This window comes from Hippopotamus amphibius, chromosome 7 (genome assembly GCF_030028045.1).
Source record: "Hippopotamus amphibius kiboko isolate mHipAmp2 chromosome 7, mHipAmp2.hap2, whole genome shotgun sequence".
Classification (NCBI taxonomy): domain Eukaryota; kingdom Metazoa; phylum Chordata; class Mammalia; order Artiodactyla; family Hippopotamidae; genus Hippopotamus; species Hippopotamus amphibius.
Genome location: NC_080192.1, coordinates 45,231,228 through 45,255,781, shown reverse-complemented (window position 1 = coordinate 45,255,781; position 24,554 = coordinate 45,231,228). Strand labels below are relative to the sequence as shown.

Here is a 24,554-nt window from a genome sequence, read left to right as displayed (position 1 = left end):
TATTCTTGTTTCATGGATGCAAAATCTCTCATCTCTCTAAAGGAATTTATTATAATTAAAATGTCTGTCTTTAATTGCTTGTTTGTTGGTTTGTTCATATTGGTCTCTGCCTTTCTACTTAAAAGATTTTCTTCAAATGTGAAGTGATCCATGGTTATCTGTTCATATTTAAGAGATTGGAATAAAAAGTTGATAGGAAGTTTTAGGAATATAGGTGTGGCTTGTTGTGTTTTGTTCTTCATGGTAGAATGACATGGTTGGGTCACTTCAATGGAGATTCCCAACTGTCAATACGTATAGATCTGATTTCTTCAGCTGCTCAATTTATCCCGAGAGAACTCCAGCATTCTCTTGGCTGTCAGCAAAGTCTATGCTTTTTTCATGGCATTACCTTGTACAGTTAAGCACTAAAATAAGTTTTTAGTCTGACTGTTGTAAGAGTTCAGGCAAGGTAGAGATCAACGAGTGGTGGCAATGTTAGGGGAATCTTAATAAATGATGGGTGACACGGGATAAGCCCTGAAAGGCAGACAGGTCAGTCAAACTGAGGTGAGAGAGAATCAAACTGAACAGTTAATTAAAATGCTGTAGTTCAGAGAGGGGAGTGATCACTTTCAGAAGACAGTGCAGCACAGCTGACTAAGACACATATCTGTGATGAAGTCTCTATTCAGCCATAAAGCAGTTCATGACTTCAGCAAACCATTAATCTTTAAGAGCCCCAGTTTCTTCAATTGAAAAACCTGGGAAACTATCTCTAAATTCCTGCCCAGGTCCAAAGTTTCTTTAAGGTATTTCTTAAGATTCTTTTGCATAATACAACTTTTTGAATAAGTTATAATTAGTGAATGCCTATATAGTTCGTGGGAGTGAACTTAGGAACTATAAAATTACTCACTTCCATGAAAACAGTAGTTATTTTAAGTTATAGGGAACAATGACTTTATCAACATTAAATTTATATGCATGCTGCTTTAAAAAAGCTGTCAATTTGTTATATGTAAGTGTACTCTGATTTTTTCCTTCTACTGTAGTAAAAACCTAAAACAGAAACAAATGACATTGAAATCCTGACCTTCCTTCTTCCCTTTGCATATAGACAGAAGATATCACTGAAAACAGAAAATGGTCTCTCTCCTTTTCAATGTAGGTATAACTGTGCCATTTCTTTGTTTTTTTTTCATAAATTTATTTATTTTTATTTATTGGCTGCATTGGGTCTTCATTGCCGCGTGCCGGCTTTCTGTAGTTGTGGAGAGCGGGGGCTACTCTTTGTTGCGGTGCGTGGGCTTCTCACTGTGGTGTCTTCTCTTGTTGCAGAGCACAGGCTCTAGGCGCATGGGCTTCAGTAGTTGCAGAGCGTGGGCTCATTATTTGTGGCTCACAGGCTCTAGAGCACAGGCTCAGTAGTTATGATGCACGGCCTTAGCTGCTCCACGGGCATGTGGGATCTTCCCGGCCCAGGGATGGAACCCATGTCCCCTGCATTGGCAGGCAGATTCTTAACCACTGTGCTACCAGGGAAGACCCAACTGTACCATTTCTAAACAGAGAATTAGTTGACATTAATTTATTAAACAAACCCTTATTTAATGTCTACTATGGGTCAGTCATTTCTGCCAGGTGTGGTGGTTGCACATATAAAAATATGCATAGTCCCTACTTTCCAATATTTCATAGCCTAGGAGGGAAAGGAAGGCAGTTTAGTGAACCACCAAGTATTTTACAGTGTGACACCATGAAAGTGCAGAAATGGAACCTCTGTGATTGATGTCTGCTTGCTTGCTCAGCAGCCACTCCTCTTTTTTTCTGGAATGGTTCCTGGATTTTCCCCTGGGAATTATGCTTCCTCTCATTCTGTGTACTTTGACTGGAGCTGTGGGCATAGAATTCAAATCTAGCCAATCAGAATATCATATCCTTTGGGCCACTGTGATTGGCTCAAGGATGGTTCCATGATCCAAGACAAGTCAATCTGCGACAGTGTGAAGTCATCTTGGGACACAGTATGAACAGTCAGGGAACAGCAGTTATTTGGCTCTGGCTAGAGAACTGGGTCTGAGTTGGGAAGATAAAGCTAAAATGGTAGACAGCAACAGTTTATGAAGGACCTTCTATGCTATGTTGGAGAATCTGGACTCTTTCCTGAAGAAATGGGGAGCCATTAAGGGATTTTAAGCAGGGAGTTCACATGATCATGTTATGCTTTAGAAAGATTAATCTGGTAGGAATATGAATGACGGGGGAGGGGGAAGATGAAGCAAAAAGCAAGAGAATGAATTAAGATACCACAGTAGTTATCCAAACCAGAGGTAATGAGAGACCTGAATGTAGGAGTGGCAGTGGGGATAGGAAGGGGATGTTCTCCAGAAGACACATCAAAAAGAGGTAAGGATAGCAACACTTTTTTGGAGAAACTGTGTTCTGACTACATCTCGAGTTCAGCAAATGGTAGTAATTTTCAGAGAACAGAAGCAAAATTTAAGTTTCATTTAAGACCATATTTCTTAAAGTTTAATGTATACACAAATCACCTGGGGATTTGTTAAAGTACAGATTTTGATTCAGCAGTTCTGGGGTGGAACCTGGGATTCTGCATTTCTAATAAGCTCCTAGATGATGATGGTGTTGCTGGTCTACAGACTACACTTTGAGTAGTAAAGATTTAGGATTTTTTGAGGTGTGGATGGGTCATTCAAGTAAAAAGGTCCAGTAGGCAGTAGGTGTAGGCTGTAGATTTTAGGGAAGAAAGAGACTTAAGCTTGAGATATTTGGGAGTCTTCAGCACTTAAAAGGTGGTGATATCGGGATATGAAGATAATAGCCCAGGAATAGCTTTTAGAAAAAAGTAAAGGAAGTCTAAGAATAGCCCATGAGTAGCACCAGAATTTAAGGGGCAGTTGGAGGATGAGGCTTAAGATATGAAGAAGCAGCTGATGAACCTAGGGTGCCAAATTTTCAGTGAGAAGCCTTTAATTTTCAAGCTTATTATATAAATAATAGTTACAATTTATTGAGTATTTTATTCCTAGTACTCTACTAAGGACTTCAACTTTTCTCCGAAACACAGGGCATAACAAACGTCATTAAAATTTTTCTGGAACCACACCCTGTTACTCTGAGCGGGTGGAAAATTTAATCTGGGTCATCACCATGGCTCTACACATCACACCTAAGACTGCATGAAAGTTCTAGGGGTCATAGTTAGTCCAGTACATTTGGGGAAGGCCCTCAAGTCTGCACTCAATATTGGTGACTGCTAATATGCTCATTCCCCCAGCTCGTTTATCCTTTGCAGGTGAGCTGTTTAACCACCTGAATGCCAAGCTTGGGCATGGGGTCTCGGCCATGGTTGAAATCTCTGGTGCAGTCTTCCTAGTAGTACTACACATCCATTCCCATCTAAGGTCTTGCCACCTCCTTCACCCATTAGGTTCCCAATATTCACAGAACAAGCAACTCTCCTCTTCTGTTATTCCCTTTGGTTGCCACTTACTCAACCAACCTCAAAAGCGTCTAAACTCTCTCCACTGCGTTAAGAGAGAAGTACCTCAATGGGCACAGGTGTTTCGGTACAAAGGGACCTTTTATTCCACTCTGGGGCAAGGGCAGTCCCAGATCTTGTGCCAGAGCTATCGGCGGTAGTATCCAATCATTCTCTGGCATTCTTTTACAGCACTAACAAAACAAATTATTATCTTAATATCTTAACAAATCATCTTACCACATATGCACTGTCCCATGAAATCTTTGCAATCACTCCATGGGTAATTCTCACTTTCCATCCTGAAGCTTGGATACATTTAGAAACTTGTTTCCAGTCTCACACAGCCATTAAGCAACTGTGTAGGAGCTGTGAGCTACATGCGTTGGACTCTGGAGCAAAGAGGGAGCAGTATTATCACAGTTTCGATCAAAATACCTTGCTCTTGGTCATGTGTGAGTTGCAGTTACCAGACTCAATTTCACAAACTTCACACAGAGGTGAAAAGTCTCTGGGTGTGCGCCTCGGGGAGAGGGCTGGGACTCCTTTAATCTTCACCACAGCCTTATCTCAGTCTTACAGATGAGAGGCTGAGGCTGAAGGTGGAAGTGACTTGCCTATGGCCAGAAAGCCAAGACCAGGTTTGCTTGGTTCCCAATATGGTGTCCTTTTCATCATACCAAGCTGAAGGGGCCTGCGACTTGCTCAACAGTCTCGCCCCCAGACAAACTCCAAAGCAAAAACGCTTCAATTTACACATCCTCCTAGGAAAATAAACTGGCACATGCGCAGTATGCACCAGAGACTCCACCCAAGCGGCCTCCGAGTCCTGCTCAGCGCGCATGCGTCAGGCCGCTCCTGTCGTCCCCGCCCTTTCACGTCTCGCCTTTCCCGCCGCTCCCCGCCCCTTTCCCGCCCGGATATCAGCCTAGTTTTGCCGGATGTTGTTTTGAGTCCGAGAGACACGTGAGGCGCTGCTACGTCATCACAAGCACGCGCAGGAAAGATGGCGGCGGCGGGTGTTGTGAGCGGGAAGGTAGGTAACGGCCCCGGGGAATGCTCCTGTTTTTCTTCGGGATGGGGCTGCTTCTGCTGCTTGGAGGCCGGTCGGGGAGGATGCGAGGGCCTTTCTGTATCAGGAATGGCCTGTGGAGGATGCAGGAGAAGATGACTAGTTGGTGTCAGCTGTTTTCTCGAGAATACCGGCTCAGTCCGGGAATTAGAGACCCGGCTCCTGCTCCGAGGCCAGCTAGGCCTCGGCGCTGTTCTGGTCTGCTCTATCCCAGGGTCAGGGGCTTTTATTTGTATTGCCTTCCTAAGAGGCAGGTGGTTGCCCCATTCTTTTCTTTTTCTGGCTCGATTTCCTCTCACTGTAGTTCTTTATGTCTCCTCTTCGGACTCCAGGATTTCTTTCTCTTCCTAATGTACCTTGCCTCTGCCTTCCTCTGCTTCACTCTGGTGAAGGCATCTTTGTCCTTTTCGGGAGGAGCTGAAAACAGGTGCTTTGCAGCTGTGCACTTAGAAGAAGCGTGTATTGGAACCATTTGACCAGATCGCCGAGGTGGTTGGTGATGGTGAACAGCAGGGCATTCTTCCACTCAGGGAGCTGGAGATTTACAACATCGCACGCTGGTCTAGGAAGGCGTTAGTTACGGTGTTTATTTCCTAGACAAATCTGCGATATTCCCTTGGGAGACTCTGTGGTGCCCTTTTACGGAGGTGATCATTGACCCCCTCGTCGTAGTTCGATAGGAATTAGGATTAGGTGCGGAGGATATTTTATCCCATAGTGCCTGTTTATGTTCCGAGGGCACATCTTAATGCCTGTTAGTCAGGTCTGTCATGGTACGCTACTGACAGCCTTTCCCATTGCGGGAGTATTTCACAAGCAGGGTAATGACTCCTCTAACACTAAGGACGGTTTACTTTTCACAGATCGCTTCCTCTTTTCCTTGAGTTTCACTCATTTTCTTTACGCTGCGCTCTCCATCCCATTTTGAATTATCTGACAGCGTTTGTGCTTTAGTGCATGGGCTACAGCCAGAATAACAGTACTATTACCCTGAAGTGTGACCTTGGGAAATTGACCAAACATGACTTCTCTGTCCTTCGTATTCTTTATCTACGGAATGGATGTGGTGCCAGTCATTATTTTCTGTATTGTAGTTGTTAAGATTACATGAAATAATAAAAGCATTACAAAAAGAATTACATACTTCTACCTACTGAGCGTTTTAAATAATGGGTTGGTCACCGTTTTCGGATTTTCACAGTCTCTGGTTGTCTTGTCCGTTTTGTCTTCAGGGTGGATGCTGATCTTCTGCTTGGCTCACTATATATTTTAAGGTTATCTTGTTTGCTTTCTTAATCTGGACTGATCCAATCTAGGACTTTCCAAGAAAGGATCTTTTCTATTTGAACTACACGTCCCTCTCTCAGATGTGGATTCATTTTGATAGAACCCTTGAGATGATGAAGCAGAGTTGTGAAATATAAGCGTTTTTCCACCCTTTCTTTCCAGCCATCACCTTTCATAATTTGACTTCTCCATCTTTTAATTCTTAACTCTACTTCATCACTTCATTTATTCTCACGCATTGCAAATTTACACCAGTTCTTATCACTCCACCTAAATTATTTTTCCATGCCCAAAACTGCCCCGTTCCCAGATAATTCTCTGATGACCAGCAAAACCCACTTACTCTTCCCTCAGCAAGTTCAGATCTAGTTTAATGGCATCATCGTTCACCTGGTTGCATGTGAAATGAACTTGGAGATGTCCATTTCTATAACAACATCTAATCAATAACCACGTCTTACCAGTTTTACTTTAAAGAGGTTTCTTAAATTTGCTGCATCCTCTTCATTCTCAGTGCTTAGTTCATTCAGGCATTTAGTCTTGAGTTCTTGGCTGATTTTTCTTTTTGTCTGCAGTCTCTTTGCCCACTGTCCCCTCTCTACACAGCCACTGGAGTTATTTTCTAATGCACAAGTCTGATTGTCACTTGCTTTAAAAAACCAACAAAATCTTAATTTTGTTATTGTCACCATTAAAATAGTACTCAAGTCTGGTTAACATGGCATAAAAAGCCATGTTGCCTTTCTGGCTTTATCTCATGCTTCCCTACTTCCTAGTCGTGTTTCTTTGGGAAAGGGGAATAGCAAAGAACACACACACACACACACACACATTTATAAAAGAGTGTGTATATGTGTGTAAGTGTCTCTCGGTATTTATTTATTTCCCACCCCCCCACCCCAAAGGTCTAATTTAGAAACCTAGGGCAGTGAATGTTAACCAAGACGTGTAAGAATCACATGTGGTACTTTTAAAAAATATAGATGCTGGGCCACAACTTAACTCTGTTGAGTTAGAATCTCCTGGTGTTGAGGTCTAGGATGCAGAGTAACTTTTCTACTAAGTCTAGTTTGCTTGCTTTGAATTTTGAGTATAGGAAGTGATGGGGGGGAGGAAGTTAATCTCTGTCATATGGAGAAGCAGTGTAAGGTAACAGTTCAGAGCTTGGACTCTGGAGCCAAACTAGTTTCAAAAACTAACTTCACACTTGCTAGTGACTTCAGTCAAATTATTTAACCTCTCTATGCTTTAGTTTCCTTATCTGTAATATGGGGATGATAATAGTACCTACTTTATGGGATTTTTAGGATTAATAAGTAAATATATTAGAAAAAAGCCAGGTGCGTAGTAGATACTGTGTAGGTGTTCTTCGTCATCTTAATTTCCCTGCAAGTCATTGGTTGGTTATGGCAGAATTTTAAAGGTTTAGAATATGGTTTTTGGTATGGATGTGAACTTCATTTTTGAAATTACCTCAGTTCTAATTTTCAATGTTATTTTAGGATTTGAAAAATACCTTGTTTTAGAAGTCACATACTTTTGATGAGTGAAAAGTCATCACAGTAGGGCAGTGATTAAGGAGATGGAGCCTGATTGCTTGGGTTCAGAACATAGCTCCACTGCTTTATAGCTGTGTTACTTTGGGCAAATTTTTTAACTTTCTGTGCACCAGTTTTCTCGTTTGTAAAATGGGGCCTAATAGTTATTCTCCGTTATGGGGCCTACAACGTGGAATTGTAGAGAGGATTAAATAAGTTAATATTTGCAAAGCGTTTAGAATAGTACCTGGCATCAGGTAAGTGCTTAATAAATTTTAGCTGCTATTATTACTATTGTTAAGGAAGATCTTTCAGACAGTGTTAAAGTTGTAAGGTTATTATTGGTTTGAAAATAGTTGAATGTTTAATTTTGCTGCCATTTTTACAAGGAGATTAAGGCTGCTCACAAATATTAAAGCACTATGGTTATGTAAAATAAATTAGAGGGAAAAAAGGCAAAAGGAAATTAAACAGTATGCTTTAGCGGGCTACAGTTTTGATGTAAATTTTCTAGCAGCCAAAGAGGGGAACGTGATCAATAATAAGAATTACAGGATCCACTATAAAATAAAACCAGAAGCAAAACCCCAAAAAACTAGTTTCTGATGATTAGATCAGAGGGTAAAGTCTTCTGTAGATTCTTTATACTATATACTGTAATGAATTTGATCATATATTGTATCCTTTTGGTAAAAAACAAACAAACCACAACCCTATAATACCCATTAGTATGCTGAAGGTTTTATGCCAATGGCTAGTTAAGTAGTTCAGTAAATACAGGGTACCGATTTGATGTATTTAGTTCTTTGATGATTTGACTAAATTCAAGGTTAGGTTGTTGTCAACATGAGTGGATGGGTTCAGTGTTTCATATGTGTATATTTTTCTCAGCTGAGCCTTTGAAAGTGGGTTTGAGTTTGATTATAAACCCTGATTAGTTCTTGGAGTTCAGCTATTCTTTGTTGCTACATATGTATAGAACCGTATGTTTTAACAGTCAACCAAATGGGGGGAAAGAGTGACATTCTCTTGTGAATATTTTTTTCCTGGCTGTGATCTTTATTTCCCACAGTTTTATTGAGAAGTAATTGGCATACATCACTGTATAACCTTAAGGTGTACAGCCTGATGGTTTGATTTATATGTATTGTGAAATGATTACCATAATAGGTTCAGCTAACACTCATCTTCTCATATAGATCTTCTTGTGAATTTTTAGGGGAGAAATAGGGACGCTGCCTGCAAAGGCTATCCTGCTTTAGGATGATTGATGGAATGAGTTGAATTAATGGAATGAGTTGACTTATCACAGAGAAGGCGGGAGAAAAGCGATAGTCTGAAATAGGTTTTGGCCTTATACCCTGTGCCTCAGATGGTTGCAGTTGACTTTTATTCATTTATTCAACAAATATTTATTAAGCACCAGCTTTCTTCCAGGCACTATTTTAGGCATTGGGGATACACCTTGAAGATTAGAGAGTTCAGTTCTTCAGAAGGAAAACATTCATGAAAAACCATCCCTTTGTTTAAATAAATTCAGTATGAGTTTCAGGTCTTTGAAGTGGTGCTATTTTTAGTGAATGTTAGTTTTCTTGAGACTTGCAGACTAACTAGTCCTCATGAGGGCAGGGCCTGAAATGTTTCACCTGCATCTGGCATAGATCCTGGCACGTAGTAGGTATTCAGTGCAGAAGAAAGAGCAAGAAAGAAAAAAATGAAGGGGGACTAGAGGAAGAGAGGTGGGTTCACTACGAGCACTCTTGTTTTGGAGTTAAAAAGTCTTGTTTTAGTATATTTGCATTTCACTCTAGGTCTGTGTTTTTACTGTGATTGTTAGGATTTGGTCCTATTGAAAATAACTTGAAACAATTGGGAAATCACCTGTTATTTATTCATTGGATTTTTTTTATGGCATTCTTATTAAGAATTTATTTTGTAGCTTAGATTTGGCCCTTTCCAGTTCCTTTTAGATATGTTTGTAGTCCGGTGAAACCCTGTACTTAAGAGAGATTAATATTCTTAGTGTCTAGTAGATTTTCCTGGAGAATTTTCTTGGACTGGATCTTGTAACATGGTAGCATGTAGGGTACATTATGAGTATGTCTTCTTTATTTCTCTGGTGTAGGGTACATTATGAGTATGTCTTCTTTATTTTTCTGGCATCCTTTAACAGACATTTGAGTACCTTGTGTGTGCTGAGTTCTTTATTCTTTTTTTTTTTTTTTATTTGGAAAGGCCATTTATTGAGGCGGGGTCCAACATGGTGTGTGTAAAAGGGAGTGAGCTCCTCAGTGCGCTGGACTCAAGCAGATGGAATGTAAAGAGGGACGTCAGGCCAGACGTCTTCTATTACCCCTTCCAGATCACGTCTCCACCCTGCTTCGCCCTGCTCGCAGCCCTAGAGGCTGACCTGCCTGGGCTCCATGAGGGCTCCCTTGTCTTCTGTCTCGGGTTGGATCTGGTCAATGGGGTGCCAGTTCTGGAGGCTGGAATTCCAAGAAGAAGCTGTCAGCAGGATTGGTTTTTTGAAGACCTCTCCTCTTGACTTGTAGTTGGCCATCATCTTCAAATGTCTTCACATGATGGTCTTCCCTTTGTGATTGTGCGCCTGTGTCCTTATGTCTTTCTAAGCTCATCCATGGTCTGACTCACATCTCCCTTAAGGAGCATATTGGCAGGTAATGATGAGTTTTGTCTTTCATGGCTTTATACAATGTCTGACCCTGCTGGTGTTGGAGGGTTGCCTACAGAGGTGGGGCGGGGGCAGCTGTCGCTCACCGAGGAGACAGGGGCACTGGCAGCAGGGGTTTTGGGAAGTGCTTATTGGTGTCCTTTATTCTTGACATAGTACAATAGTTTGCAATTTTAACAAGTCATTTCAATTTGTGATTTAATAAAAGCATGACATTTTTGGGAAGAATTCAAATATTGTTTGCTTTGATGGGACGTAGCTGCTGAGACTAAATGAAAAATTGTAACCCAGCCTCTTAACTTTCACTTTTTTGGTGGAAGGAAATCCTTGTGAAATCTATTTACTGTTTCTTGTGCAATCTACGGTGTGTCTGTAGTTGTTGGTATAAGAGAAGTCATTCATTTAATCCTTGTTATATCTCCCATACTGCCCTCCTGTCTGACATTGTTTGCCACACTGATGCTTTTAAGAAGCAGTAATAGTTCTGCTGCCTGCCCTTTATTGAGAATTGTATCATCATCAGTATCTCAATATCTGTCTTCACTCTCAGAATTTGTGTGGTTACCCTTAAAACCACATGTGTTCTGCATTTCTTTGAGTTACACAGTCATTACTGATTAACGTGCCCCAAATAAAACTTGTTTACTTTTTTCATTCTGTATTCTCTGTTTCAGTGAATAACCGCACACACTGTTTTGTCCTTGACTCCTCTCCTTTCACCTCCCACATCTAATCAGTCACGAAGTCCTGTCATTTTGATCTTCTAAATATCATTCTGAGCCATCTGCCTTTCCTCATCTCACTGCCACTACCTTGGTGCAGGGCACCATGAATTGCTTCCTCCCTGGATGACTGCAGCTGTTCATTCTTGGCTCTGCAGCCGGTGTGTTGGCTTAGAAAAGGCTGGTCTGATATGGCATTCCCCTGCTGGAACTTTCAAATGACTTTCTAGTGGGAAATAATTTTTTTCAGGGTAAATTCCAAACTCCCAAATTCCTAAGCATGGCTCAAAAACCCTGTATGATCTGATCTCTACTCTTGTCTCCAAACTCTTAGTCACTGCTGTCTGATCTGGGTTGCAGCCACGTACTGAACTACTGCTCTCTGTATAGAACATATACCTTCTGCCAAGAACACATACCTTCTTCTAGTTAAAATTGCCATTCTTGAGGTCTCAGCCTATATGTCACTGTAGTTAAAGTCTTCCTGATTTCTCATCCTGCCTGAACCCTTTACATCTAGGTTAGGTATAACTTATTAGGGTCTGCTGTGGCAGCCTATTCATACCTCTATCATATGTTGTAATTATTTGTTTTCTTGTCCTAATCCCTTTAGGTTGCTATGAAGGCAGTGACTGAATCTTATTTATTTATACCTAGAAGCTTACTCTGTGTCTGGCACATTGTAGGCATTCATTATACATCTATGGAAGAAATAACTGAATTTGACATCTCCTACAGGATCCTGTGCCTAGTTCTATCACACTTTTTTCTATGACCGTTGATTTACATGATATTACTAGTTTAGTCAGACACTTTTTACAATGTACGTTTTTTTACCAGCACCTTTTATTCCCCATATCTAGTTGGTGCTTAATAAATGTGTATGAGTAAAGAAACTTAGGTGGAATGGGGGTGATTGAAATGTTTGGACAGGCTATTACTTGTGTTCCTTTTTTAATGATTTTTATTATTTATTTATTGGCTGCATTGGGTCTTCATTGCTGCACATGGGTTTTTCTCTAGTTGCAAAGAGCGGGGGCTCCTCTTCATTGTGGTGCGCGGGCTTCTCATTGCGGTGGCTTCTCTTGTTGCGGTGCATAGGCTCTAGGTGCACTAGCTTCAGTAGTTGCAGCACATGGGCCCAGTAGTTGCAGCTCGCGGGCTCTAGAGCGCAGGCTCATAGTTGTGGTGCATGGGCTTAGTTGCTCCGTGGCATGTGGGATCTTCCTGGCCCAGGGATCGAACCCATGTCCCCTGCATTGGCAGGCAGATTCATAACCACTGCATTACCAGGGAAACCCTGCTTGTGTTCTTTCGAAGAACTTAGTGGAAGTTGTCTGCAGAGAGAAGGTATAAAAGGGTGTTCTAGGTAGAAGGAACAGAATGCACACACACAAAAAGGCACAAGGTTTTGAGGGAACAGGTGAGTTCAGAGGGGCCCAAGGCAAGAAGTATTGGGGAGTGTCAGGTGTTACATAGTTGTAGAGGTAAAGGGTGGTGTCAGAAGGATTTTACGCTCAAGTGTGGTATGGTGAGATGTACAATTTATTAAGATCATTTTTGGCAGGGGTTATACATTTTACAGTTTACACAGGTTATTGGGAGGTGACTGGATTGGGGAAGAGAGACCAGAATGTTATTCTAATAACCCAGGCTAGAAATGATGAGGGGTCAGTGTCAGAGGTGACGATTTGAGGGATTTAGGAGGTAGGATGGGTGTGGTTAAAGAGCCAATTTAGGGTACTGGGTGAATGAGATGTCTTAGTTGAGAATATCAGAAGAGCAGGTTTAGGATTAAACATATTGAGTGTAAGATGCCGGTGGGTTACTCAAGTGGAGATACCAAGTGGTTGCTTAGGTATTTGGGTGTAGAGCTTATTAGGGTTTCTGGGCTTACAGTGGCATTTCCTGGTGATACCATCTTTAACCAAAAGTTTAAATTATTTATATGCTGAATGATTTTAAAGAAACTGAATTTTTGTTACTGTCTTGTTAAGTTTAGCTTATAAAATTCACAGTTGCTAAAGTTTAAGAATGTATGTTGTGTATGGTAGGTGTTGGATTTCCAGGTTTGGGCAGAGATTTAGGGTAAGAATTTTATCCCTAAGCCTAAGAGTAAATTTCAAATATCTGGGTTGAATGTTTTCATTTATCTTTAGTTTTTATTATATTATAATAAGATATTATAATAAGTATAATACAAATAAAAATCCAATCCCACTTAAGTATAGGAGCAATGTAAAAAATTATCTGCTACTATATTGTGCAACTTCATTCTAACTTTTGCTAAATTAGAGGTAAGTTGCTGTGGTCCCCAGAGCACCTTTAGTGAGTTATGTTGGACATGGTTCCTTTGCTAAAGGGAAAAAAAAATCAGCATTTTCTATTGCCATCAGCAGGCTTTCATTGGAAGCTTTATAAATATAATTACAGGTACCTGCTTATGCATCTTAGCAAATATTTAAGAATAAAGAACTTGAAGGGCCTGAGACAATTTTATCCCAAATGGAGAACTTTTCTCCTTTCTTTAGTACCTTCACACATTGTTCTTTTTTTTCCTCCCAAGAGGGTGGGGAACAGTTTAGAATATTCTAGGTTGTGTAAAGATTTTATCCTTTTTATAACATTGCCAGATACATACAGGGAAGGAACTTTACCTTGTTTGTTTTTCTGCTCTCCATGGTGTCTGACACATAGTAAGTGCCTAATAGAAGTTTGTTGAATCAAGTTTAGATAATTAGTTTAACACCACCAAGTGGCAAGTCTGTGAATGTCCTTGGTAGTTTTTGCTCCCTATGGACACTTAATCCACAATGCAAAACAGGTAGGGTGTGATTTTTAAATTTTTTTGAGGCAGGATCAACTTCTTTTTCTTTTTTATTTATTCTTTTTTTTTTTTTTAGTAAAATATCTCTACATATGTATTTACTTTTATGTAGACTCTTCCTGTAAGTTATTTTTTATACAGCTTTATTGAGGTACCAGTTGACAAAGAGTAGGTTGCACATAGCATGTAAATGTGATAACTTTTGATGTATGTATACACTATAGACCCCTCAACAGAATAAAGATAATGACAGGTCTACCACTCAAAGTTTCCTGCTGACTTCTTGTAATTGCCTTCATCCTGTTGACAGGCAACCGCTGAGCTGCTTTTTGTCACTATAGATTAGTTTGCTTTTTCTGCAGTTTTATATAAGTGAAATTATATGGTACGTACTCTGTTTTTGGTCTCCATTCAGCATAATTATTTTGAGGTTCATTCATGTTGCATGTATCATTAGTTAATTCCTTTTAATTACTAAGTAGTATTCTGTTGTATGATATACCACAATTTATTTATCCATTCACGCATTGATAGACATTTGGGTTTTTTCCACTTTTGGCTGTTACAAATACAGGTGCTGTGAACACTGATGAATACGTCTTTGTATGAATATATGCTTTCTCTTTTCTTGGGCAAATACCTAGGATTAGAATAGCTGGATCATAATGTTAGTTGCATGTTTAGCATCTTAAGAAGCTGCCAAACTATTTTCAAAAGTAGGTACCATTTTACATTCTCACTAGTGGTATATGAACGTTCCAGTTGCTCCACATCTTTGTCAACATTTGGCATGTTGGGGACTTCCCTGGCAGTCCAGTGTTTAAGACTGTTCTTTCACTGCAGGTAGTGTGGGTTCAATCCCTGGTCAGGGAACTAAAATCCTGCAGTCCCTCCCCGCTCCACCCCCAAATACATTTGCCATGTTGGTTTTTAAAATGATGGTTTCAGTTTGTAGCCATAATGGCTTATGGTGTTGAGCATCTTTTCATGTGATGTCATACCTATACTTTCTTTGGTGAAGTGTCTGTTCAAACCTTTTGCCCATTTTATTTTATTGAATAAATTGTTTTCTTCGTTTTCTTGTTACTGAGTTTTGAGAGTTTTTTTTACGTTCTGGATACAAGTCCTTTATTACACATACAACATGATTTGCAAGTATATTTTTTCTGCCTGAGCCTTGACTTTTCATTTGCTTAACAGTGTCTTTTGGAGAGAAGTTTTCAATTTCAATTTTAATGATTTATCTTTTTTTTTATGCTTTTGGCATCATTTCTAAAAATTTTTTTGCTGAAGCCAAGGCCACACAAATTTTTCTCTTAAATTTTCTTCTTAAAGTATTGTAGTTTTAAATTTTACATTTAAATCTATGACCTGTTTAAATTTTATTTGTATATGTTGTGTGATGTATGGATTGAAGTTTGTTTTTTGCACATGGATATTCTTGTGTTTAAACACTGTTAAAAAGGCTGCCCTTTCTTTGCTGTATTTGTCAAAAATAAATTTACCATGTATGTGTATGTTTGTTTCTGAACCTTTTATTCTGTACTAGCAATCTGTTTTTCTTTACATCAGTATCACACTTTCTTGATTACTATAGATATATACTGAGTTTTATAGTCAGATATATTAGTGCTACACTGTTAACTCTTTTTCAAGGATGACTTGGTTATTCTAGGTCATTTGAATTTCCATACACATTTTTTTAAGAGTACAGCTCTATCTCCATACACATTTTAGAATCAGCTTGTTAATATCTCCAAGAGAGCCTGCTGGGATTTTGATGGGATTGCATTCAGTCTAGAGATCAGTTTGGGGAAGATGGACATCTTGACAATATTAATTCTGAATGTGGTATGTATCTTATTTAGGTCTTTCATTTCACTCAGAAATGTTTTATAGTTCAGAAGCCTTCTTTGTGTATCTTTTATCAGATTTGTACCTGAGTATTTCATATTTCTTGATTTCTTGTAAATGCTGTATTTTAAAATTTTACTTTATGAGTGTTTATTGATGCTTATAGAAATATAGTTGATTTTTGTATGTTGATCTTGAGTCCATGATCCTTGCTAAATAAGTTCACATAGTTTTGGTAGCTTTTATGTTGATTGCAATGGATTTTCTACGTAGATGATCATGTCATTTGTAAATGAGTTGTTTTACTTCTTTTCTAATCTAGATGTCATTTATTTTTTCTTTATTGTATTATCTGAAACTCAGGTAAAATGTTGAATAGAAGTGATAAGGGTGGACATACATATCTTGTTCCTTATCTTAGGAGAAAGCATTCAGTCTTAAGTATATGATGTTAGCTGCACTAAGTGTTTCACAGTTGCCTTTTATCAGGCTGAAGAAGTTTCTCTTCCGTGCCTAATTTGCTGAGGGTGTTCATGTGAAGTAGATGTTAGATTTTGTTGAATGCTTTTCTGCATCTTTTGAGATGATTTATATGGTTTTTCTTTTTAAAGTTTTTCACTGTGGTGAATTATAGTCACTGATTTTTTAATATTAAACCAACCCTAAGAGTAAACCCCACTTGGTCATGAAATATTTTCCTTTTTTACATATTGTTGGATTCAACTTTTATTTAAAAAATTTTTGTACATAAGTTCATGCGAGATACTGGTCTATAGTTTTATTTTCTTGTTTTTGTCTGATTTTAGTGTCAGAGTAGTGCTGGCCTCCTAGAATGAGTTGGGAAGTATTCTTCCTCTTCATTTTCCTGAAAGAGTTTGTATAGGCTTGGTATTACTTCTTACTTAAATATTTGGTAAACCTTTCTAGTAAAACCATCTGGGCCTGGAATTGTCCTTGTAGGAAGGTTTTTAACTACAAATTCAGGGAATTCCCAGACCGTCCAGTGGTTAGGACTCTGTACTCTCACTGCTGGGGCCAAGGTTCGGTCCCTGGTCATGGAACTAAAATCTCACAAGCCGTGGGGTATGGCCAAAAAAAAAAAATCAGATTAAAAAAAAAGTACAGTAGAAACTAACACAACATTGTAAATCAACAATATTCCAATAAAAATTAATTTAAAAAATTCAGTTTCCTTAATTTATACTGGGATACTCAGATCGGGTTATCTTTTTCATCTTGTGAGTGTCGGTAGCTATGTCTCGTAAGGAATTTGTTTTGTCTAAGTTGTAGTTTTTATTAGTATAAATTGTTCATACATTTTCTTAGTATCTTTTTTACTTGTATACATTTGTAATGATGTTAAAGTTCTGTTTCCTAATACTGGTAATTTGTGTCTTTGATTTTTTCCTCATCCATCTGGCTAGAGTTTTACCAGTTTTATTCTTCTCAAAGAACTAGCTTTCAGTTTCATTGATTTCTTTCCCAGTCCCCCCCCCCCCCCATTTTTCTTTTTTCTGTTTTATTGATTTCTACTTTGATTTTTCTTTCTGCTTACTTTGGGTTTAATTTGCATTTATTTTTCTAGTTTCTTAAGGCAGATGGTGAGGTCATTAATTTCAGGCCTTTTTTCTTTTCTAATAAAGGCATGTAATGCTGTATGTTTCCCACTAAGCACTGTTTTAGTGGCCCTGCACAGATTTTAATATGACATGTTTGCGTTTTCATTTGTTTTCAAATACTTTCTAATTTCCCTTTGATTTCTTCTTGATCCTTGAGTTATTTAGGAGTATGTTATTAATTTCCAGATATGTGAGAATGTTCTGAAGATATTTCTATTACTGATTTATAATTTCATTCCATTGTGGTCACAGAACATACTTCAATTCTTATAAGTTTTATGGCCCAAGTTTTGAGATTTGTTTTATGGCCCAAGTTTTGTTCTGCCTTGGAAGATATTTTGTTTACATTTGAAAGAATATGTATTCTTCTCTTGTTGAGTGGAATGTTTTATTAGTGTAAATTAGGTCCAGTTGGTTGATGGTGTTATCAAGTCTTCTGTATTATTGTTGATTTTCTGTCTACTGTTTAATCAGTTATCGAGAGATGGGTTTGAAATCTCTGACTATAATTGTGGACTTGTTTATTTCTTCTTGCAGTTTTATCACTTTATGCTTCATGTTATTTGAAGGTCTGTTGTTAGGTACATAAACGTCTGGGATTGCTAGATCATCTTGAGGCATTGACCATTTTATCACTGTGAAATTATCTTTTTACCTGGTACTATTTCTTATGTTCTGAAATTTATTTTTGTCTAATATTAATATAGCCATTCTAGCTTTCTTCTGATTAGGGTTAGCATATCTTTTCATATTTTTATTTTTAACCTATTTGTGTCTTTATATTTAAGATACTTTTCTTGTAGGTAGCATAGACTTTGAGCTTACTCTTCTGTTCAGTCTGATCATCTCTTTTTAGTGGGAAGTCTTTAGATGATTTACATTTAATGTGATTACTGATGTGGTTAAGTTTACGTCTGTCATCTTTGTTTGTTTATTTGTCCCACCTCTTCCTTGTTCCATTTCCTTTTTCTGCCTTCTTTGTGATTCATCAAGTAGTTTTCATCATTCTATGTTTATTTCCTTTGTTGATGAATTCATTATAACTCTGCTATTTTAGTGATTGCTTTAGAGCTTACAGTATATATCTTTAACAATATTTACATTCAGCACTACTTCCTGTAAGGTGTAAGAATCTAGAACGATATACTTTCATTTTTCTTCTGGCTTTTGTGCTATTTTTGTTATTTTACTTTCGCATATATTACAGACCCCACAAAAAGCATGTATTCATGTATTTATCTATTTATGCTTTAAAGAAAGAGATTTGATTAACAAGAAAAACATATTTATCCACATAGTTACCATTTTCGGTGGCTTTCATTTCTGTGTGAGGATCCAGATTTCCTTCTAGTGCAATTTATTCTGCATGAAAGACTTTAACATTTTCTGTAGTGTAGGTCTGATAGTGGTGAATTTTTTTAGCTTTTATATGTCTGAAAAAGTCTTTATTTTGCCTTCTTTTTTGAATGATTTTGAATGAGTATAGAATTGTAGATTTAACAGTATTTATTTATTTTTTTCATTGCTTTAAAGATGTTGCTCCAGATAGGAAGGAGGAATCCTTGGGAGGTGAGGGATATGTTTGTGACTTGATGGTGATAGTTTCATGGCTGTATACCTATTCCCAACTTACCAAGTTGTACATATTAAACACATATAGCTTCTTATATGTCAATCATACCTCAATAAAGTGGTTTTAAAAAAAAAGTATTGCTCCATTGTTTTCAGTCTTCATTGTTTCTGAAAAGGAACCTGCTGTAATCATTGTGCTTAATGTTTTTTCCTCTGGTTGATTTTAAGATTTTCTGTGTATTACTAATTTTGCATAATTTGATTACGACATGTCTTTATATAGTTTTCTTTCTCATTCTTGCTTTCATTTTGGAGTTCATTGGTTCATTGGTGGTTATGGGTTTATAGTCTTAATCAAATTTAAAAGAATTTCTGCAATTATCTTTTCAAAAAAAGATTTTTTTTCTGTTGTTATTTCCATCAACTCTCTCAGGTACTTCAGTTATACATATACTAGACCACTTGAAATTTCCCTGCAGCTCATTGATGTTTCTTCACTTATTTCTTAGTCCTTTTCCTGCTTTCTGTGTTTTGTTTTGTACAGTTTTTATTGTTGTAACTTCAAGTTCATTATTCCTCTGCAATATCTAATCTGCCATTATCCAATTCAGTGTATTTTTCATCTCAGACGTTGTAGTTTTAACCATTAGAAGTTCAGTTCGGATCTTTTTTATGTTTTTGATGTCTTCTCTTAGCAAGTTCTAACTTTTCTCTAGTGTCCTGAACATATGGAATTTAGTTATAATAATGTTTTAAGGTCTTTCTCTATTAATTTTATTATTTGTGTCATTTTGGGTCCTATGTAATTCGTTGATTTTCTCCCTCGTGAGTCATATTTTTCTGATTGTTAGCATGTATGGTAGTTTTTGTTTTTTTTTCTTTCTTTAAACCAGATGTCAGACATTGTGAATTTTATCTTTTTCGGTGCTAGATATTTTTGTATTCCTGTAAAATGTTCTTGAGTTTTAATCTTATAAGGTACTTATGTGGAAACGATTTGATACTTTTGGGTCTTGCTATTAAACTTTGTTAGATGGGATTAGCACAGCGTTTATTTATTTATGTCTTGTTTTGATTGGAGTGCAGTTGATTTACAATGTTGTATTAGTTTCTGGTGTATAGCAAAGTGATTCAATTTCTTTGTGTGTGTGTGTGTGTGTGTGTGTGTGTGTGTGTGTGTGTGTGTAAACTCTTCTGTTTATGCTCTTCCATGAGTTTCAGTATTCATCTCACACAAACTTTTCAAAACTTAGGTGTGTCATGGATTACTTCTTTTTGAAGTGTTAAACCATCCTTCTTATAGTCCTGATCTTGCTCCATTGGACTTCTACCTGTTTGGTCACCTGAGAGCAGCCCTACGAGGATGAAGATTCACTTCTGATGAAGTGAAGACAGTGGTGCATTCTGGGCTCACAGTTCAGCCTAAAACATTTTTTAATGAGGGAATATGAAAGCTTGTTGACAGATTGACAAAGTATATTGAAAAGCAAGGAGATTATGTTGAAAAATGATGTATTTGTTTTTTCTGAAAGTTAATTAAAATAAATTCTACAGCTAGAGTGCAGATAATTTTTGACTTACGTGTGTGTGTGTGTGTGTGTGTGTGTGTGTGTGTATGTGTGTGTGTGTGTTTTCCACAGTCTTTTCCATTATGCTTTATTACAAGCTATTGAATGTAGTTCCCTGTGCTATACAGTAGGACCTTGTTGTTTATCAGCACAGCATTTAATGTGAGACTGATTTTGCCCCAGTGCTGAGGCAAGACGGTTCTGAGTACTCTATCTAGTGCCTTGTGAATAATGAGGTTTCCCATACGGATGGGATTGTTTCTTCTAATAATTTCAGGTGGCTTTTCCCCCTTGCCTTAGGTAGTTTACTGATGTGTGTGATCTGTACTCTGCTGAATATTCAGGGATCTTTGCAGATCTCTTGAGTTTACTCTATGTACTTCTCTCTTCTCTGGTACTCTGTCTTGGCCTCGCCCAATTCCCAGCTCTGTGTCCTCAACTCAGGGAGACCCCTGGGCATCTTCTGGGTTTTCTCTTCCTTTGTCACAGCTGGGAACTCTCTCAAGGTGGTAAGGCAAGGCATTTGTAAGACTCACCTTCTTTATTTCCTTTCATTCAGTAGTCAGTATCCTTCATTACTTGATGAAAACCATTGTTTCATAGATTTGGCCTTTTGTTTTTCCCTTGCAGGAGGGTAAATCCAGTCTCTTGTTACTTCATCTTGGCTGGAAGTATAAGCTGCTTTCCTCCCCCCACCCCCACCCCCCCACCCCTTGGCCCCACTACACAGCATGCTGGATCCTAGTTCCCTGACCAAAAACCTGTGTCCCCTGCAGTGGAAGTGTGGAGTCTTAACTACTGGACCACCAGGGAAGTCCCTTTTCCTCTCTTTTTGTTGGGATTCTCCGCTGGAAGTGTAAGCTGTTACAGGGATTTTTTTTTTACTCTTTGGTTTTGGTGGGATTCATACCTATCTCTTCTAAATACATTTTTTCCTCCCTCAAGCTCAGGCTGTTTTACTTTTTTCCAAATTTGTTTCCTTTGTGTTCTTACAAACCTTGAGATGGTCTTTTTTTCTTCCAGAGTTTTTGTTAATATTTTTTTCTTGTTGGTCTGTATTCTCTTCTGTACCTTCTGAGAGGTGACATAGTTAGGAAGACATTCAAGAATTTTATCAAATTCTAAGTATTTAGAGAATTCCAATAGATGTTTGGGTGGCCGAAGGTAATCATCATATCTATAGAGTGAGTTATAGCAGTTTGTTATCCATATTAAAGTTCCTTTTTTCCCTATTTCTTTGGTAGTCTCTACAACAATAGCAATTTTTCCCCTGTCCCTGCCATGGGGCGGGGGTGGGGGGGGTGGTGAGGCAGGGACACTTAGTGATAGGTTGTGCTATTTCCTTGCTGAATTCATGTCATGATTTCCATCTGACAATATCCCTCTATTATTCTTGAGATTTGGTTTAAATTCTGTTTAAGACCTCGTATTTTGTGTTTATCACCAGTAATTTTTAGCATTTTGGTTGTGAAACCAAAATGTGCAGAAAATCACACTTGTATAACTTAATGACGCATAAGGCAAACGTCCTTGTAACCACCACTGTGGTCAAGAAATAGACATTTGCAGCCACTCCAGAAAGCTTTCCATGTACTGCTCATCTCCTAAGTAAGTACTGTCCTAACTTTTATAGTACTTACTTTCTTGCATTTCTTTATTATTACTAGCATTTCTTTAAAACACTGCTACCATGTCTTTTTTTTTTTTTTTGTCCTCTTTCTCTGTCCTCTACTTGGTATTGCTGGGTACTTCTTCCAGTTTTGTTTTTCTCAGTCATTTTCACCTTTGTCTTTCGTGGTATTTGATATCTTATTTTTCTTTGAATAGTTTGTTCATTCATTTCACATTTGAATTTAAGTTCCTTTTATCAAACACAGTACTTCTTGATTTCAAAAGATTGGACATACAGGAATCGTCAAAAACAAAAAAAACACCCAAACCTCCCAAATCCTGATTTTTGACAACAGCTATCTGTTCTGTTGTGTGAAGTTTTCATACTTAGCTTTCTTTGCCAAATGAACAGGAAGATAAAGTGAAAACACATTTTTATTTCCATTAGAGATGTACTCCAGATATGTTTTTACCATGTAGCTTGTTTGCTTGTAAAGTTTCACAAATTAATAAGTTGTTAGGGTTGGAGAATCTGAGGTAGACTTTTAGTAATATCTCAGATATATGTGCTAGAGAAATGATTAGGCTGTTTTATTTTTACATTTAGTGCCTCTGTATCCCTAAGGTAGCAATCATGGGAAGTCTTTACTGCCTGTACATTGTCTTGCTATTCGGGATATTTGGTGCTGATAACTCACAGAGTCTGGATTCTTTGCAGAAGGAGTCTGAAACAAGTTGTATCTCTCTAGTAGTGCAGACTTTTGTTTCATCCTTTTTCGTCTCATAGCTTTCCATTTGCCAGCTTCCTGACATTAGTTTTCATTGCCCTTGACCTCTGTGGAACGTAATTTTTTTCTTGTCTTTCTTTCTGATGTACGTATTTTTTTCCTGTTATGCTTATGAACTCTTCATCTTCCCTCGAATCTTAGGTAGTGGAAAGAAAGAAGCATTGCTGATGCTGTTTCTTTGCTTCCAGTAGCACAGAGGACCTACTCATGTTCACAGCACAGGTGTTTGGTGACTGCTTTAGTTTGGAATATGATGAGCACATAGGATAGCAGAACAATGCTGCCAGTGTCCACATATGCTAAGCTTTAAGTTGGTGGCCTCTTACATTATGTACTCTTTGGACAAATAAAACTTGTCAGAGCAGACCTGAGTCTCAACCCCAGAGAAATGGAAGAACCTTGATCAAATCACTTAACTTCCTTGCTTTTTTTCCTCATTTACAAAGTGGGAGTGATAACATATCTAATTGAGTTGTGAGGATCAAATGTAATAATGTAAAAATGCTTTGTAAAGTAATGCATAGTAGAAATATTACATGGGCAATGATAGCATTTGAACCTTTCTTTTTTTTTTTGGCATTAGAGATTATGAATAAAACCAGAGTAAGGAAATCAGAAGGCTGTTTTACTAAAAGTATTATTTTAGATGAAATTCCTGATATCATAATTGTTCCCTGTAGCAAAATAATTTTTCACATCAAACAAGCTTGGAGATAGCTTTTCAAATATCAGTCATTACCATTGATAAATGTAAGAAGCAGAATGTCCTATGGCAGAATGGCACTCCTCAGGAATCAATTCACTGTAAAGTTTAATAAAGAAATATCATCTTCATGCTATTGTTGTAAGACCAAATTCTTTTTTTCTTTTTCTTTTTTTGTTTTTGGCCTCACTGGGCACCTTATGGGAACAGGGATTGAACCCAGGCCCTGGCGGTGAAAGCAGAGTCCTAACAACTGGACTGCCAAGGCATTCCCTGAGATCAAATTCTTCATTGGACTTTTGTTTCTGTATTTTGAGCTGTTTCAAGTAGTTGATACAACTGTATTTTATTATATACATGTACCTACAGACTGTGGTGATGAACATATATATGCTATGAATAAAAAATAAGAAAAATCATTCCCTCAAAAAAAGTAGAGTGAAGGGCTATGATATTAAAATGAATGATTCAAACCAAGATGCTATAAAAGGGACTAAGTTTTTTCTGTGGACTGTTTAGGAGTCCAGATCGGGGAGAAATTAAGGGTTTTTGTTTAAAGGCCAAATTGTTAAATAGCTGCTGTATTGATTTATAAATTAAAGGCATTTAGAAATAGTTTTTGGGGAATTCCCTGGTGGTCCAGTGGTTAGGACTCCTCACTTTCACTGCTGAGGGCCCAAGTTCAATCCCTGGTTGGGGAACTAAAATCCCACGAGCTCCGTGGTGCAGCCAAAAAAAAAATTGTTTTTAATTCTTGAAGCTGCATTATGTTCTACGTCTAAGAAATTTCAGAAACCACTTTCCTCTAGAAAAGACATGTAGAAATTTTCTGGTAGTTTCTTGAGGCAATAACAGTTGAGATTTAATGGGTGAAGGTACCAGGAAATCTGAAATCCACTCCTTCCTCTGATATAAAGTGACTTAACAGTTCTGTGTCTCAGTTTATTCTTCTGTAAAATGGAGGTGGAGGTAATAAGATCTATTCTGACTCATTCAGTTTGGCTGTGAGGATTTAATGAGATCAGAGTGCTTTGAAAACAAAGTGCTATTCAGCTAAAACTTATTATTAAGTTATCTTATATTTGAAGTAAATTATGTACTAATGCAATTAGTGTTTGTGTGTGTGCCTTTAAGTCTTTTTAATTAAGTTTTGACTGTGTTGGATCTTCATTGCTGTACTTGGGCTTTTTCTAGTTGCAGTGAGTGGGGGCTGCTCT

The 24,554-nt window shown here is 37.9% G+C and overlaps 1 protein-coding gene across 2 annotated transcripts in view; it reads left to right on the top strand.

Moving 5' to 3' along the window:
• Positions 1-4,458: 4,458 nt before the first annotated feature.
• TBC1D15 (TBC1 domain family member 15) overlaps positions 4,459-24,554 on the top strand; it is an 82,741-nt gene continuing 62,645 nt past the window's right edge. For both annotated transcript variants that reach the window (XM_057741668.1, XM_057741667.1), the window contains exon 1: positions 4,459-4,520. In XM_057741668.1, coding sequence (XP_057597651.1) covers positions 4,491-4,520 — 30 coding nt within the window. In that variant the 5' untranslated portion in view covers positions 4,459-4,490. The remainder of the gene's footprint in view (positions 4,521-24,554) is intronic.